Raw genomic sequence first — 17,844 nt, forward strand, 5'->3', positions numbered from 1 at the left:
CAGAGCACACTAACTTAACCACTTGGCCACAGGGCCAGCCCACATAATCTTAGTTTCTGAAAGATGCCTCTATGTTTTTTTTTTAATTGAGGTAACATTGGTTTATAACATTATATAAATTTCAGGTGTATGTCATTATATTTCGATTTCTGTGTAGATTATGTCATAGTCACCACTCAAAGACTAATTACCATCCATCACCATACACATGTATGAATCACTCCTTTCCAACTCCTCCCTCCCCCTTCCCCTCTGGTAACCACCACTCCAATCTCTGTATTGATGTGTGTGTTTGTTGTTGTTCATCCATTCTTCTCCTGAGGCCCGTGTGCACCATGACTTTGAACCCTTTACCAGATATATGTCTTTAACAGATCTCTGTTTTATTAAGGTCTTTCATGGGGATTTGTCTTATTATTTAGTTTGGAAGATATTCCTCTGTCTCCTCATTTTACCTGACTCTCTGTGTTTGTCCATATATATTAGGTGAAACAGCTACCTCTCCCGTTCTTGAGGGAGTGGTCATGTGTAGATCTCTGGGGCCCAGAAGCACAATCTGCCTTGGTCTCCAGAGCTTAACATTCAAGGCACATCCCTCGTGTGGGCTGTGCATACTCACCAGCTGTGGCAGGACCACAGCTATTGTGCAGGGTGGGCAGGATGGGGGAGCTCACCTGGTCTGGTTGTGACATGGCAGCTGTGTAGGGTGGGTGGAGTGTGGAGCACACCCATCAGTGCTAGCAGGCTGGAGGGAGGGCACCAAAGATGGCAGCTGCCATCTCCATCACGAGCAAGTTAGAATGAGATTGCAATAATGGTACCCACCAGTGCTTCTGTCCCTACAGAAAGTCGCTGTAGGTTCATGCCTCTCCAGCAGCTGCTTTAGGATTAAGAAATAGGTCTTCCTCATCTGTGGTTTATGTGCTTTGCAAACTGTTGCTGTTGTGCTGGATCTCAGGGCAAGTAGGTCTGCACGTGAGCCCATTAAGAGTAGGTTCTGGGTCTGGCCCAGTGGTGCAGCAGTTACTTTGGTAGCCTGGGGTTCGCCAGTTCGGATCCCTGGTGTGGACATGGCACGCCATGCTGTGGTAGGCATCCCACATATAAAGTAGAGGAAGAAGGGCATGGATGTTAGCTCAGGGCCAGCCTTCCTCAGCAAAAAGAGGAGGATTGGCAGTAGTTAGCTCAGGGCTAATCTTCCTCAAAGAAAAAAAAAAAGACTAGGTTCTCTCTTCTCTAGAGTTCTGTAGTTCCCCTGGACTTAATCCCTGTTGATTTTCAAAACCAAACGTTTTGGGGGCTTGTCTTTCCATGCTGGACCCAACGGTCAGGGTGTTTGATGTAGAGTACAGTTCCTTCACTCTTCAGGGGAAGGTTCGGCATCCCTTCATGATTGTAGGTTCCTGCACCTGGGTTGGGGTCCTGGAGGAGACCGTATCTCTGCCTCTCCTGCCGTCTTGAGGTGTCTTGTATCTTTTGTTGTGGAGGTGCTGTTCATCTAGTTCTCAAGTCCCTTGCAGAGGAAAGTTATTCCATATGTAGCTGTAAATTTCTTGTGTCCCTGGGAGGACGTCAGTTCAGGGTCTTCCTACATCGCCATCTGGAACACACCCCTTTCCCTGCATTGCTATATATTTCTAAAACTGTACATTCCTTCTGGTTCATAGACCTGAATTCTTGCTCCCTAAAGAGGAAGCCTAGAAATAGAGGGACTCCTTACACATGTCTCTAGGTGGTCTTCCAGCAGTTTTCAAGACTTAGTTTTTAAATGGAGTGGGGGTATGGAAGCAGGCAAGGGTGTGGAGAAAACTTCTGTCCTTAAATTGCCCCTGCATTGCATGGCAACAGCGTTTTACTCTCACATAAAAGCTGCTCTAACAGGAATGTGTGGAATCCTAACTTTGTAAATAATTCAGCTTAATGTTTGTTTACTGAAAATGCCTAAATAGATTAGAGTTTAGACAAAAGAGAGACTCCAAGTTTGAAATGAGAATGAGCACGATTGTACACATTGCTGTTGATGGGAACAGTTTAAAGCCAGTTTCTCATTGCATTCACTTCTTTTAAAATATGCTGTTTAGTTTTAATGTAGAATGGTTCCTGATTTGAACAGCAGTTGCAATCTAAGTGAACTTATGTTTGGCAGTGTGGTACATACAGCATTTTGACTTGGGAGAAATATGGGTGTAAGTAAAGAATAACTAATTATGGAGCTGCTGTAGAAATCTTTAGTTACTGTTAAAAATTAATAATGATGCCATTTCTCTTCTGGCCCTGTTTGAAGAGTGGCTGCCTGTATAGGATTTTCATCTGTGACGTTGGTGTTGTTTTTGTTTTGTTTTGTTTTTTAATTTAATTGTCCTGCACAAAGTGAGTTTTATACCACGTGTTTGCACTTATGGTGCATTTTAAAAAATCCAAAGAATATTTTATTGTTTCTTGCTAAAAACCTTCATTTTGGGGTTGTAGGCAGTTGAGAATGTTTCTGGTGATGTATGATGTATTAGATACATAGTGGCAAAGGCCACCGACTCCAAAACCAGACCTCCTGGGTTCAGAACACCAGGTCTGTTATTTACTGCATATGGGTTACTTACCTACACCATGCATACCTCAGGTTTATTCTCCATTTAGGATAGTCATTCTAGTAGTAGTAACCATCTCACAGAGATACTGTGAGAGTCGGGTGAGTTGGTATATGTAAAGTGCTTAGAACAATGCTTGGCATATAGTAAGCGCTATATAAGTGTTTGCAATTATTTTTATTTTGTGTTGCATGTCAGTATTAGAATGAGCTGCTTATGTTTAGTTCTTTTTTTTCCTAACACATGGTAGTTTATCCAAAAATTTAATAAGGATTGTGTTTAGATTTGGAAAGTTTACTCTCGTTTTTGGTGTGTCTGGTCTAGTAATGCATAATTCTTACAAAATGATAAAACTGAATTTTGAGGACCTAGAAATTTGTTTCCTTTCTCTTAGTCCCCATTTCAAGATATGGTTGAACTGACTATATTGCTTTATAAGATTTAACTTACCAAGGAAAGTTTGGTTTCTAAATGGGTGCTGTCCTCCTATTTGAATGTTCTCATCTTTGTGAGTAGTGTACAGCACATCATCATCAGGTTACAGATGTCCCAGGTTGGGGAGTCCGTGGACACATGATGACTCAGGGCATTAGTAAGTGGAGATAGTGGTAGGAGGATTCGGAAGGGGCTTATTATTGTTTGCTTTGTGCCAGGTACTATGGAAGGTGTTTTTCCATAATTTTCATTTTTTATTTATTTATTTATTTATTTATTTTTTTAGGAAGATTAGCCCTGAGATAACTGCTGCCAATCCTCCTCTTTTTGCTGAGGAAGACTGGCCCTGAGCTAACATCCATGCCCATCTTCCTCTCCTTTATTTTTTATTTGTGGGATGCCGGCCACAGCATGGCTTGCTATGCAGTGCCATGTCTGCACCGGGGATCCAAACTGGCAAACCCCAGGCTGCCAAAGTGGAATGTGCGCACTTAACCACTGCGCCACCAGGCTGGTCCCCCATAATTTTCATTTTAAGAAGTACCAGAATTTTAGAGTTGGGAAACTGAAAGTTAGAAAGACTAAGTGACTTGTCCCAGGTCACATTGATAATAATTGGTAGAATCTGGATTAAAATCCAGTCTGTGTTGCTCTAAAACCCTGTTCTAGCTATTAGTGCCTACTGCTTAAAAAGGTCTAAGGTACTTGATTGGAATCAGAACAGAAAACTGTCCCCCTTTTCTCACCTAGATGAGCCAGAAGAAGGGGCTGGCTAATGAGCCACAGTGTCACCTCCCAGACTAGAGAGAGAATGAGTGAGGCAGCTTGCAGTCTGAGTTTCCCTAGGTCTGCATCCCCTTCTTGGGTGTGTGGGACGCATGGAGACCGATAAATTTTAAAATCTCGTTTCTCAAAACTGTTAAGGAAGTAAGATAAAATATGTAGTAAAACATTTTGGAATCATGAAACTCATTAAACTGCTGTTTTGATATATAATTTACATCGTACAATTCAAAAGATTCTTTTATAACTTTGAGAACCAGAATCCAATCAAGGTTCACACCTTACGTTTGGTTGTATCTTGGTCTCTTTTATTCTAGACCAGTCCCTTGCCCCCTTTTGTTTTTTTCTAAGAAGACTATGTAAGGAGATGAACCTGTTAATCTGGAAGAATGAATCCAAGTTCTGAATTTTCTGATTGTTCCATCATGATGTCCTTTAACTTGTTCCTCTATGCCCTTTTCCTGTAAGCTGGAAGTTAAGACTGAAGGTCAGGATTTAGGTTAGACTAGGCATAACTCTTTCATAGGTGTGGTGCTTAGATGCTGTGTCCTTACTTTACATCACATCAGGAGACACATTATCAGAATGCACCATATTAGTGATGGTAGTTTTTCATTTGGTTAAAGTGGTAAGGAATGTTTCCTTATTAAAGATGCATTTCCCTCCCTTCAGTTAGAAAATAGTTTCTGGGATGAATACCTTGGAAGGAGCAAATATAACTTTACATCTGTCTTTTGCCTTTTGGCGTTAATTGATGATCTTTGCCTAAAACAGTTATGTCATTGGAGTTTACAGAATCGTGATTTTTGCATTTATTTTCTACTTACTTATTTTTCTGGGGATGAATCTAAGTTCCTCAAGATGGGGTTGATGTTCCTTTCCCTTTAATTACCACTTTACAAGGTTAGGAATTGGTTTAGCAGTCGTCTCCAGTGCTGGCAAGTGAGCCTTCTTTCCCTCCCCTTTTGTCTTTGTCTTTTTTATTATCACGGACATAAAAACTTTTATTTGTCCAATATTTTGCAGTCCTTATGCCTTTTGATGCTTAAATTCACAAGTGGCAGTGAGATGCAATGCAAACTGGTCTCGTGCCCTTTGACATGACCCCATTTTTCTTGGAATACTTTCTTGCTTTCTGGGACAACAAGATGTCCCAGACCAAACCTCATACTTCATGTGCCAGGCACAGAATTACCCCTTTCTCTAAAGAGCTCTGGTGAAGACAATCCATTGATTTTTAAATCTTTTGTTGATTTCAGTAGATTGATAATATGCATATTCTTTAGCCAGACAGAATTAGGTTTTCTTAGAGAACTCTATACAACATGTGGTTGGACTATACTTAAGTGTGTCATAATTTCAGTATTTTGATCTTTTTTTCCCAGAATATCCTACTAATTGCTTGGATCTTACGAATTACCCATCTAAATTTGTAAACTGTATAAGAATCTGGAAACTATACAAACAGTTAACAAAAATGAAACCCAAGTTGGCTTTGTTGCCTGGAATATCACTCTAGTAGAATAGCTAAAACAAGTTTGTGAAGGAATGGAGAAGGAAAAAACTGGTCAAGACAAGTAGGAGTTGTTTATTAAGAATTCTTTGAGAATCAGAGAAAAGTTGAGTTTCAATTGATATCACACCTTCCATACAATCTTGAATCTCTAGGTTCTTCATTGGAACTCTCATACATTCCAAATCAAAAACTTTCAATCCTATATTACTAAATTTTCAATCCTTTATGATTAGTGGGATGTTATAATGTCTTGCATGATTAGAAAATCATTCATGTTCTTATTCAGATTCAAAAGATTTGGGGCTATATGTCACATCTGTTGATTTCTACCAAAATACTTTTTTTTTAAAAAAAAAGGAATTTTCCATATGTAGTCATGTGTTGCTTAACAATGAGAGCATGTTCTGAGAAATGCGTCGTTAGGCAGTTTCATTGGTGTGCAAACATCGTAGGGTGTACTTACACAAAGCTACTACACACCTAGGCTTTATTGTACTAATCTTCTGGGACGACTGTCATATATGTGGTTCGGCATTGACCGCAACATCGTTATGCGGTGCATGACTGTGTCCTTCTTTTCACGGGCAGAGCTTTCAGATAGGCTTTACTCACTTGTAGGGCAGATTACTAACTACAAGTGTAAATAGCCAGCTAAAAGTTTGCAACAACAAGGGTATTAAGTTGAATTAAGCCAGTGTTAAGAACCTTTTTTAATTTAATGGAAACTAATGAAAACTGAACGTTCTTCTTAGGGAAAGCACTGAAATCAGCTATTGCTGATGGCTAAATATAGATGTGATTATACTGTTTATTTTTTTAGGATTCGACTTTAATTTTCCCCCTTCAAAATTGAAATGAGGTTAAACTCTTAATTATTTGGTGTTAGATTAATGAATAATTCCACGCCTCTGTTTTCAGTTTTCTTTTCAATAGCTGCCACTGTGTATTTGAAGCTTGAATTGGAAGCTGATTAAGATATTTAAGGGTTGTCTTCATCTTCCAAATCGACACAGACTGCTTCTGTATGATCTTGATTAAATATTTGTGTAAAACCAGGCCAGTGAGGGTGGAGACTGTTTTGTTTCCTTGCATCATGTGGTTTTCATTAAGCTTTTGCATTTAATCAGTTTTACTTTTCAGTTGATGTAAGCACAGAGTTATCTTGTAGGTTGTTTTAGGTCATTGAATCGGTGCTGCCTTGCAGAAGTCCTGACAGACTTCATAAGCTGCTACATTTTGATCATTCCAGTCCATACTTGGATGTTAACTTCTGTCTGTTGGTAGTAAATACCTGTGCCTGACATGTATTGTACGGTTAACTGTATGTGACATTATATTTATAAGAAGTTGGGAAGTACCTTTAATTTCTCTCAAGTGGTGGACCTCTAAACTTTCTGATTTGCAGTGTTGCAGTCAGTGGTTAACTGTGAGTCAAATCGAGAACTCTCCTGATTTTCATTCCTATTGTAAAATTAATACATCAAATTGCCACTACTTCTCTTTTACAAACAAAACCAAACCCTTAATTCTTGTGATATCTTAACATTTAATGAAATCTATTTATGGATTACCTGAGGCAAGTTTTTCCAGTGAATGACACATTTGAAATTTGCCTCAGGCTTTTTCTTTTTTTTAATATATATTAACTTCTGATCCACCTTTTCTTTGTGAATGCTCCTAGTATTTAGGAAGTTTTTATGCTTAATGGGAAATCATCTTTATGGAAAAGGTACAGTAAATTGAAATTATGTACATCTGTTGTGTGATGTAATCTGTCCAAGTTCTGAATTTTATAGAAACTATCTTAAACATATTCAGTTATTTTCAGTGTATTTTTATACTCATTCTACTGTGTGATTGATAGGTTATGACAGGTAATGTGGCATATATTGCTTTCTCATTGATTAAGTTTTAGAGCAGTGTAGTGTTGTGGAAGGAACTTGGACTTTGGAATCAGATGGATCTGGGTTTGACTATCGACTCAGCCATTTATTAACTCCGACCGTGCATAAGTTGCTTCATTTCTTTGAGCCTTAGTTTCTCTATATAAGATGAGAAAGACAATTGCTATCTGGCTAGGAATCTTAAGAGATTTAGAAATAAGGCCATATTATGTAAAGGATCTGACACATAATAGCTTCATAGTATAATTCATGTTTTTGACCTTTTTTCCATTAACTACATTAGAAAGGAAAGCAGAATTGTTATGGTTAATCAAATCAGAAGGGTTTCTTTGGGGAAACTTTTTTGGGAAGATCTTGGAGAAGGCTTGCAAAACTTAGGATTTGTGGAAGTGGTTTATTTTCTCTTTCCTTGCTGTCCTATTTTTTCCTTTTCCAATTAATTTTTACTTATGAATGTAGTTTAGAAGGCCACATTTTGCCAGTAAGTTTATTATAAAAATAAATCAGTTTACTGCCCCCTTCTGCTCAGTCTCCATGGCTCCTACCCCAGGGCAACCACTTATTACTCCTTTAGCCAGTTCTTTTGGCATTTTTACATCTCTCTATTCCTAACTAGTATGCGCGTCATATCTTTTGATTCATCAATTTGGGGTATTATCTATTGGCTTTCTCTTATGGTAGGCAAAGATTTCATTCTTACACCATCTCTTTCCTCTCCCCTGTCCTCTCAATATAGTTTATAATTTTTTATTAGATAAGTATTCAACATTTATTATTATGCTTGTGCAGGTATTCTTTACAGCTGAAAGTTGTAATATTCTTTATTTATGTTTCCTTTCTATTTTTCCTGAAGTTAGTAATTGCCTTGATTTCCATATTTAACTTCCTTAGTTTATTTAGTTTTTCAAAATCAAATTACATCAGATGATATATCTATTGGAATTATTTTCTCTGAGACACTGTCTCCCAGAATCCTGCCTTCTCCTTTTTCTGGGCTGATTGCTCTCTTGGGCAGCTTCATATTTGTCATCCTGGGACTTAAATTTCTTGTGATCCTTGGAATTTTTCCTGGATTGGATTCCCTATTTCCTACCTCTTGTATCTTCTTTCTTTGTTTACTCCCAGTGTTTGGTATCCTCCGGTGGTTTTATCAAGCGTATCCTCCGGTGGTTTTATCAAGTTAAAATGATGGTTCTGGGGCAGATGGCGTGGTGACGATAGCTTTTGGTGTGCCTTCCCTGGAAGCCGCGCTGCTCCAGGTTGTCCTATGCCTGATGCGTAGTTACCCCTCTGGAGTTTCCATTCACTCTCGCCCTGAAGATGCCCTTCTCTTTCCTCTGTTGGATACCCTATTTTTTCTATCCTGTGTCTTTCTCTTCTTGGCTTACTCCACCTTTTTTGTGGAGAACATTCTTGGTAGTTTCCTTAAAAAGGCTTAATTGGAAGGAAAACTTTTGGGCACCTCATGTGTCTGAAAGTGCCTCTATTCTAAATCCTTACACTTGAGTAACAGTGTGTCTGAGTATTGAATTTTAGCTTGGAAATTATTTTCCATCAACATTTTGAAAGCATTTGTGTGTTGCTTTCTTGCTTCCAGGGTTGCTGTAGGAAAATCTGAATCCATTCTGATTCCTGATCATCTGTATGTGTGTGACGTGTTTGTTTTCTTGCTGGAAGCTTATAGCATATTCTCTTAGTACCTGTTATTCTGGAATTTTCCATGATGTCCTTGATGTGGCTCTGTTTTTCTTTTGTATTTCAGACATCCAAGAGGCTCTTTTCAACCTGGAAACGTGTGTCCTTCACTACTGGGAAATGTTCTTGCAGTATTTCATTGATTCTCCTCCCCTCCACTTTTGCACTTCTCTGTCTGTAGAACTGTTATTTGTTTGTGGAACCTCCTGGACTGGTCTTCCAATTATCTTACTTTGTCTTCTGTTTTCCATCACCTTTTTCTTTTTATTCTGTTTTCTGGGTGATTTCCTCAGCTTTATCTTCTCACCCTTGTACTGATTTTTTTATTTCTGTCATCGTGTTTTTAATTTCAAGCTCCTTTTTATTCTCTTAATGTTTCTTTTTAAATGGCAACTGTTCTTGTTTTGTGGATGCAATATAATCTCCTAACTCTTCAAGGATATTAATGGTATTTCTCCTAAATTTTCTTCTGTTTGAATAGTTTCTTTTTCCTACAAATTGCTTTTTAAATTTTTGTTTTCGTGTTACTCTCTGTCATCTTTCTGATAATCCTTAGTTGTCTGCTCATTAGAATAAATAATTCTAAAAAGGTAATTGGAAACTGAGCATGTGCATGTCATCCACATGACTTGTGAGCTTCATCTAGCATTCTCTCAGTGGGTTATTTATTAGCAACTGGTCAGATTTTCTATAGAGTATTCCTGATCTCTTACCTGGAAGAAAAAAGTCTGCCTACCAGCATTTGGGAGCACAACGTGAGAAAAGGTCTAAGACTCATTATCAGAGGGGAGGGAGTGTGTGAGTACCATAATCCTCTCTTTTTGGTACCATCCCTGTGCCTTCATCTCTGCTAGTCCATTCCCTCTCCATAGGTTAAACTCCAGCCTTCTGCCAAGGTCGCATGGAATGGGGAGGGGCTCTAGAGATCTAATTGTTTCTCAACATAACCATCACCCAATTCTCTGTATTTTGGTCTCTCCATTCCCACCCTCACTTCCAGAAGTACCTCGTCCTGTCAGTTCCTGGTTTTTTGGTTTGTGTGTGTGTGTGTTTTCTTTTGTCTTTGAAGATTCTGGAGTGTAATTTGGATTGGTTGTCAGCTTGACAATTGTAGTCTTAGGATTCAGCTCTCTTGGGTTTGCATGACAATTTCCTCTGGTCTGTCTGCTTCCACTTTCTAAAATTGTGTTGCCATTGTCTCTTTGGATCTTGTCCTTGTGGATTATATCTTCACAACAACAAATCACTTTTCTCTTGTTTTGTTGAGTTTTGCAGTTGAGCAAGGCTAGTTGTTTATGTTCAAACTGCCGCCTTAACATGGGCTGCTGCCTTTTTTCTTGCTATGTATTTCTTGTGTAGGTGTAGGCATTAGAAATTAAGGGGTCATTCTGTTGCCTTTAAAACAAAGTTTTTTCTTGAGCTGCCATCTTGACAGATATTATCGAAAATACTTGTTTTTAATATGTATTAACTCACACTTGTTTGTACTAAATTTTCTGTTGTCTGTTTTTCTTCGTATTGTTGCTTCACAGTGTAAAAACGCCACTGTAAGGTTAGCTTGAATGATGGCAGTCTGTGAGGCACCCAGTCTGTGTCTAACATTGGATTTCCAGAATCTAAGCGCCTTACTCTCAGCCATGGAGTGTCCTTGGTCTTAGAGCAGTGAGTGAAAACTGTCACTAAGAAATATTTGCCTTTTTATAGACTGGTGGTTCTCAGGCTTTGGCAAGCATCAGAAACACTGGATGGCTTATTAAAACAGATTTCTGGGCTCTACCCCCAGAGTTTCTGGTTCACTAGGTCTGTAATGGGGCCCAAGATTTTGAATTTCTAACAGGTGATGCTGATGCTAATACTGCTGGGCTGGGGACCACACTGAGAATCATTGACATAGACTATATTGATTGCTTACAAAATAAAAACCCCACCACCAAAATTCCCCAATAAAGCTTTATTTCATTGTTATTCTTCAAATTGGACAATCGAGAGGAGCTTTGAATTTATTCTGTTGTTGCTCTCTTTACCTAAAATACTGTTTACATAATTGACTTTGAAGACAAGCATGTGAGACAGTTGGTTTCAACATTTTAATTAATGAATCCTTTCCTTTGGTCCACTATTGCTCCTTTCTTTCTTTCTGAACTCCCTGTTTAGGTTTTGTCCCTGTTTTTCCCTCCCTCCTTTCTTCTGCTACCTGCAGATTTCCTGGTACTAACTAGTAGAGGAGTAACTCAGAGTCCAGCAGAAGTTGGCTGTCAGGGTGAGCGCTCATGTAGAAACCCTCTCTTTGAGGTCAGTCATGTGGGATCTGCCTGCTCTGGGTTGGCAACATATTGATAGCATGTTGAGTGTAGTTATCTAAACATGGAGGCTTACCGTTGAGATTGTGCATATTCTTATGTAAGCACAAACACTAACGTCAGAACAACTCTTTACTAGTCAGTAATTTGCATGTGGCTATACCAGGAAGCATATTTAGAATTTAATTGGAAGCTTTGAATGATTAATTTGGCAGGAGAGGTGTTATAATTGTTGGTTCTAAGTGGTTCTCTGTTCACTGGGGACAGCTCTTTCTTTTATTTAAGGGCAGGAGCTTGGCAAAGAAAACTTGGGTTGAATCAGGGAAGATGGCCTCTTATCCAGGTAACTTTTAGATAATTTAATCTGTAGAAGCAGAAATAGTTTTAGGAATGTAGGTTTGATATTGTAGAAATGAGGGATGGAGACATGATGGCATATTCCCTGAGTTACAAATTGCCTTCCTACTTGCTCTCCTATCGGTGTGGCATGAGAAGCATTGGAACTGTTTTACTGTTGGTTTTTAACTAGCACAGCTGTTTTTTATTTGTTTCTTTATATTGGTTAAATTATAGTACAAAGTGTGTTATTTGACTTACTAAGTCAATTCTGAAATCTTTGCTCACATTTATATGCTGTCCGGTCTTTGGCTTATATCTAGGCACAAGCCCTGCTTGATTCTTTGCTCCCAGGAAGACAGGAGTAAGCCGTTATAGGACATTTTCCCTGTTTCTAATAGCAGCCTGTTTTTTTTAATGGAATGACTACTTCAGGGCTATATTCTTTTAAATAAAAGCTTCAGGGTCGGTCCCGTGGCTAAGTAGTTAAGTTCTCATGCTCCACTTCTGCGGCCCAGGGTTTCGCTGGTTTGAATCCTGGGCGCGGATGTTGTGCCACTCATCAAGCCGTGCTGAGGCGGTGTGTCCCACGTGCCACAACTAAGTTGAAGGACCTGCAACTAAAAATACACAACTATGTACCTGGGGACTTTGGGAAGAGAAAGGAAAAATAAAGTCTTAAAAAAAGGAAAAAGCTTCAGCAGAATTAGATAAGTAATCTCTTGTAACCCAGCAAATGTTTTTAATATCTTTTCTCTTAAAAATTGCTTTTTATATGTTTAATAGCCCCCCATAAAGATAACACTAATTTCTAACCAAGTGTCATGGGTTCTTGCATACTGATAGAGATTTTTCCAACATTGTGTATTTCTGTGAAAGGAATAAATAGAAAAGCGTAGACTGTTAGGTCCACAACAACAGGGACTTTGTTTTGTTCATCACTATATTTCCAAAACTAAGAACAGTACTTAGTTTTGTTCTCAGTAAATATTTGTGGAATGAAGGGGAGAAATCTCAGAGGATAGAGTTGTTGAGCACATATTGCATTACTTAATTGATACCACCAGGTGGCACTATTGCACCATATAATAAGAGGCAGCAACTCTGAGGCTCTCGTGTAGTTTTACATGAATCCTATGAATAAACAAAATGAGTTGGCTACCTAGTGTGTGTATTGCCTGTTTCAGTTATGTATAGTTTTAGCATGTGATTAGTCTTTTAATTACATGATTTGGTCAGGCAGTGAGATCATAACCTAAATAAAGAACAGTTGGTGCAAATTTTTGTCAAATGTTAAATGAGATAGCATCTATAAAAACCTCACACAGTACCAGATTAGTTTCCTTTTCTCTTCTTGAATTTATTTTGAGTTAAAAGCCTTTGTTAAATTTCTGTGTTAAAGTAGTTTGCCAAGAATTTTCTAATAAATTATCACTGAATATTAAATAATATTCTAAGTCTGTTTTGATTGTCTGAAGAATTTTAAAATTGATACCGAGACGAGATTTTACTCTATTTCCCCTGACTGCAAAAAAAAATAATAATGTTATTTTGCTTGCATGGTTTTTTTATGGGGTTAAAATATTTTATTAATGTACTATTATGTATTTGTGCATATATAATCATAACGTATAAATAAAGTCAATCTTTAATTTGTCTTGGTTTCACTGCTATGAAAAAACTGAGTGTTGACAAGTTTGTTTTGTAGCTTGGACTTTTTCATTTCCTTATGATTAATTTGGGTCTGTAATTTTTCCTCAGACTGAAAAAGCAGAAGAGGGCCCAGGATGGACGATCCTGCGTGATGATTTCATGATGGGAGCATCCATGAAAGACTGGGACAAAGAAGGTGATGGACCAGATGACAGCAGACCAGGATCTGGAAGGGACTCTGACGTATAAAGCTATGGGAAGCACAAGTTACAATCATTTTATTTTTCCTAGAAAAATACATCATGCTCTGAAAGTTGGGGAATTATAAGGATACCATTTATAAGAAAACCAAAAGACTTTTACTATTACCAACTGTGGTGTTTCCCTTTTTCACATAAACTTTGTTAAAGTTATATTTCAAACCTTGTATAATTTTAAGCATTGTTCCTCAGAACATTTGTGAAAAAGAAATATTTCGACTTGACCATCAATATATGCATTTTGCCAGGTTCATTATAGGTTTACATGTTGGTCATGGATAGTGGCATTTTGTTTCAGTATCACCATTGTTTCTAGGAATGCAATACCAATTCATAATTAAAATGAACTCCTTGAAGTTAATATTTTTCAGCCTTCCAACTTATAGACCGATGTATGTATATTTTTGGGGGGCAGGGGTTGGTGTTTGTTTGGGTGAGCTACTGAGCAAACCTATGTAGTAAAATTTAAAATTATAGTATTTCTGATTTGGGGTGATTTTATTTTTAGACATTCTGGCAAATATGATTTAAGACACACACCAAATCTTTACTTTTATATGCTAAGTAATATAAATAATGACTTAGATTTATTTTAAGTGTTAGGTTATTTTTGTAATAAGAGATTTACTGAGGTGGAAATTCTCATGTTTAACTTATGCAATGAGGCATAATTTCTTAGGAAGCATATCTGATGTTTTAATCCCTCTTTTTTTCCCCCTGAATATTTGAGTTAGCTTAAATTCTCTTTTGTGGACTGACTGACCAGTGAAAAATGGTAGCATTAGACAGCAGGGAGTCAGCATCAGAATACTGCATCTGATTTGAGATTTGATTTCTTCTTGTTGCCTTAAAGATTATTAAATTGAGTGACTCCTAGTAACTAGCTGTTAAATAAAGAGAAGAGAAAGTAAGACTGTTTAATATCATTCCAAAATTTCTGTGAAACTGGGCCTAAGATCTAAAGTTTGTAGGGGAAATATTTAATAAATGTGATCCATTCCTTTTTTCAAAGGATCCATCCTTTTCTCCATCTTTCCATAATAAAAACAGTTCCCTCCTACCACCCAGTTGCACATACTTGCATCTGTTATATATCGAAGGAGAATCCTCCCCTCAAAATCTGCTCAAGCAGAGATGTTTATATTTGCAAACCCATTTGTGTGTTACAAGTATTACATAACTGAAGTTAAATGAGTCCATGGCTTGGTATCTGTTATCGTAAAGAAAAGTACACACCTAAGATAGCAAGTGATTAAACCAGCAAAGCTCAAAATGCGTTTTTGTATTTATCCCAACATTTGAACTTTAGTGTCTTCTTAAATTACAGAATTGCCCCTGTGACAGTGCAGTATAAATAAATGTGAACAAATATTCCTCAAGAGTAACGCGAGAGTGCTGAAATCCCTATAGAGCGTAACACAGATAAATATTTCAATATAGCATAGATAATTTTGAAAAAAAGTCATTTGCAGCATCTAAAAACTTCTTTCTCCCCAGAATTAAAGATTATACTTTACTGTTTGCTATTAATCTGTTTCTGGATCCTACTAAAGCTTTGCTGAAATTCTTTTGAATAGTACACTCAGGTGACAGAAATAGGTAAATAACTCCCTGGATACTAAAATGTTGTTTTTGAAACATATGCTCATTGTATAGTCTTTGGTTTAATTTAGAAAAATGGAGCAAGATTTTCAAAGTGAAAGGAAGGAAGGGAATATTTGCAGATTTTCTTCTTTCAGAAATTATTTCAAAATAAAACGGAGTTGCCGCTGTGAGGAAAAAAAGTATCACTTCCATTAGCAGGCTTTTCATGAAATAATTGTTTTCATAAAGATGGGATGTTTTATATGTATCAGTATTTCTGCATCTTGGCTATAAAATATTTAGGCAAAATACCACAATATATGAATATGAATCTAAAGATGAGCATATTATCTTAGAAACTAAGTGTGGATCTTCTGACGGATGTTTTAGATAGTCTAGCTCTGTCACCTCTACTCTGAATATTTTACCTACAACATTTACATTTTTCTCACATCCGTCAATCAATTCTGCATCTATTCCATCTTCCGACATTGTCTTTGAGTTCTGTAAGGAGGGAAAAGAGGACTGCATTTCTATACAGAAATTATTTAAAATTTATCTAAATATATCAATATTCAGATTTTATTTTTAGTAACTATTTACAGTAGTAGAGTAATAAAAAGGTTATTTTTATTTGTTTGGAAAGTACATGGGAAATAGTGACCAGGTAACTAGTAACTAGGTATTATCTTATTCCCTTATCTGGATATTCAGATGGCTGGGGCGAAGGTTCTCAGTGTTTAGCAGAGTTTAGTATTGGTTATTGTTTTTAAGCATTGAAATCTCAAAGTCGAAGATAACACCTCTTGTACGCTGAGAGTAACTTAGAATCATCTTAGCAGTTCAGCACATTAAGTTGGAGTTGGAGTACCAAATTCCTTTTCAAGTTACCTGGAATAGAACAAGTATTATTCTACTCATTGAAAAATATACCTTGGAAACCCTTTGGACGGAATAGCTCACCTTCAGTACTTAAAGCCTAAAATGACTCAGCAGGAGGTTCTGGAAGGTTTATTTGAGGGCAAATCCAAGTTCTTAAAAATACTTTGTGTCTTACAACAAGTGGGTGAAAAGGGAATGTTTAACTTCTGGAAAACGTCTTAGGGCTTTTTAAATCACTGTGTTTTGCACGTATGAATATACTTAATATTCAGTGGCCACCAACTAAACTAACCCTGCCACCTGTGCTGGTTTTCAGGACCTGTGAGTACAGTACTTAACTATAAAGCCATTAGTTTATAGATGCCTAAATATGTCCTAGTTAAACGTAATAGTAGAGAAGTCCTAAGTTTGAAGTGTGAACAGAAACATGGACAATCTGAAAACGTAAATTGTGTTGCTAAGGAATTAAAGGAATCATAAGGCCTAAGAAGAATGTCTGTAAAGGAATCTTCAGAGAGCATAAATATTTATGTAGAAGAGACAGGAGGAGATAAATAAGTTGATATTTTTGCATCCTTTGGATAACTTTTTTCCTCTCTGTAGTATTTACGTATTTTTATTTTATTGTAGATTTTTATTAATATATGTGTTGAAAGAGTCATAAGTGAAACAAGATGGAAGTTTTATTTTTTCAGTCTTTTTAATGAGTCCAGAGTACCATTATCATGCTTTGTATATCGATACATTTGTGCCACATGAATTTCACTTTTAAAACAAACATTTGGAAAATCAGTAGATATATTTTTAACATTTGTAATTTCTTAAGGAAATTTGCGTGTCCATGTGTGTGTCTGTGTCCTAGTCCGGGCTGCTATACCAGAATAACAGACTGGGGGGCTAAAACAACAAACATTTATTTCTCATAGTTCTGGAGGCTGGGAAGGCCAAGGTCAGGGTGCTGGCAGATTTGATGTGTGGTGAGGACTGTCTTCCTGGTTTGCAGACAGCTGACTTCTTCCTGTATCTTCACTTGAGGAAGAGAAAGATCATCCTTCTCATTGTCTCTTTGATAAGGCACTAATCCCTTTCATGATGGCTCCACCCTCATGCCTTAATTACACCTCCAAGTACCATCACATGGGAGGAGATTAGGGCTTCAACATGAATTGAGGTGGGAGGGGGAGCGTTTGGTCCGTAGCGATGTATAATATAGCAAACTGTACATTTTTAACTTATATGTGGAAGAACTTTAGCTCCCATTGTTTCTTGACTTAAATTTCTTAATGGAATTAGAAAGTTAAGTGAATCTAGCATTAGATTCACTGAGCACCCATTCCAGGAACTCTGCTGGAATTATTTGAGTGATGGTATTGTTATGCAAAATAAGGGATAATTTTGCTCCTATGAGGACAAAAAATTTGAATCTTCTCTTCCTTTTTACAGTTGAATTCCTGCAGTAAGTTCTCACTGTATGATTTGAATACTCTGGGAATTTGGATTAACCGTGATAACTTGAAATAAATCTGTTATCTACCGTGACTCTTAAAAAACTATTATAATGGAATGTGAGTGGTACATAAATAGGGGTCTTAGAATAATGAAGCTTGGCTACAGCTATGAAAAGATTAATTTGCCCGTACTCTATCGGTATGTTAACTTTCTTTTTATTTGGGAACACTTTTCAGTTGAGAGAAACAGAATTCACTCTGCTTTTTCCTTAAATTCCTCTATTGGGGTCAGTGTGACTGGCATTTGTCTCTGCTCCATGTGTTGGTGATAGGTAGTGAATCTGTTAAGCCCTGCAGATATATGAGTGAGAAGACTATTTGAGGGGAATTGGCAGTAAGTACAGATTTTGGAAACAGGAGAAAGAACTGTTCTGTGCCTACAAAAAGTTTTCTTATTCTTTCC

General features: G+C 37.3%; 1 protein-coding gene across 1 annotated transcript in view; it reads left to right on the top strand.

Annotated features, from left to right (window-relative positions):
* The window catches only part of RRP15 (ribosomal RNA processing 15 homolog), a 51,741-nt gene extending 34,258 nt beyond the window's left edge, over positions 1 to 17,483 (top strand). Inside the window, exon 5 of the mRNA XM_014849876.3 lies at positions 13,316 to 17,483. Coding sequence (XP_014705362.1) covers positions 13,316 to 13,456 — 141 coding nt within the window. The 3' untranslated portion in view covers positions 13,457 to 17,483. The remainder of the gene's footprint in view (positions 1 to 13,315) is intronic.
* The last annotated feature ends 361 nt before the right edge of the window (positions 17,484 to 17,844 follow it).

The sequence above is a fragment of the Equus asinus genome, chromosome 30 (assembly GCF_041296235.1).
Source record: "Equus asinus isolate D_3611 breed Donkey chromosome 30, EquAss-T2T_v2, whole genome shotgun sequence".
NCBI classification, from domain to species: Eukaryota; Metazoa; Chordata; class Mammalia; order Perissodactyla; family Equidae; genus Equus; species Equus asinus.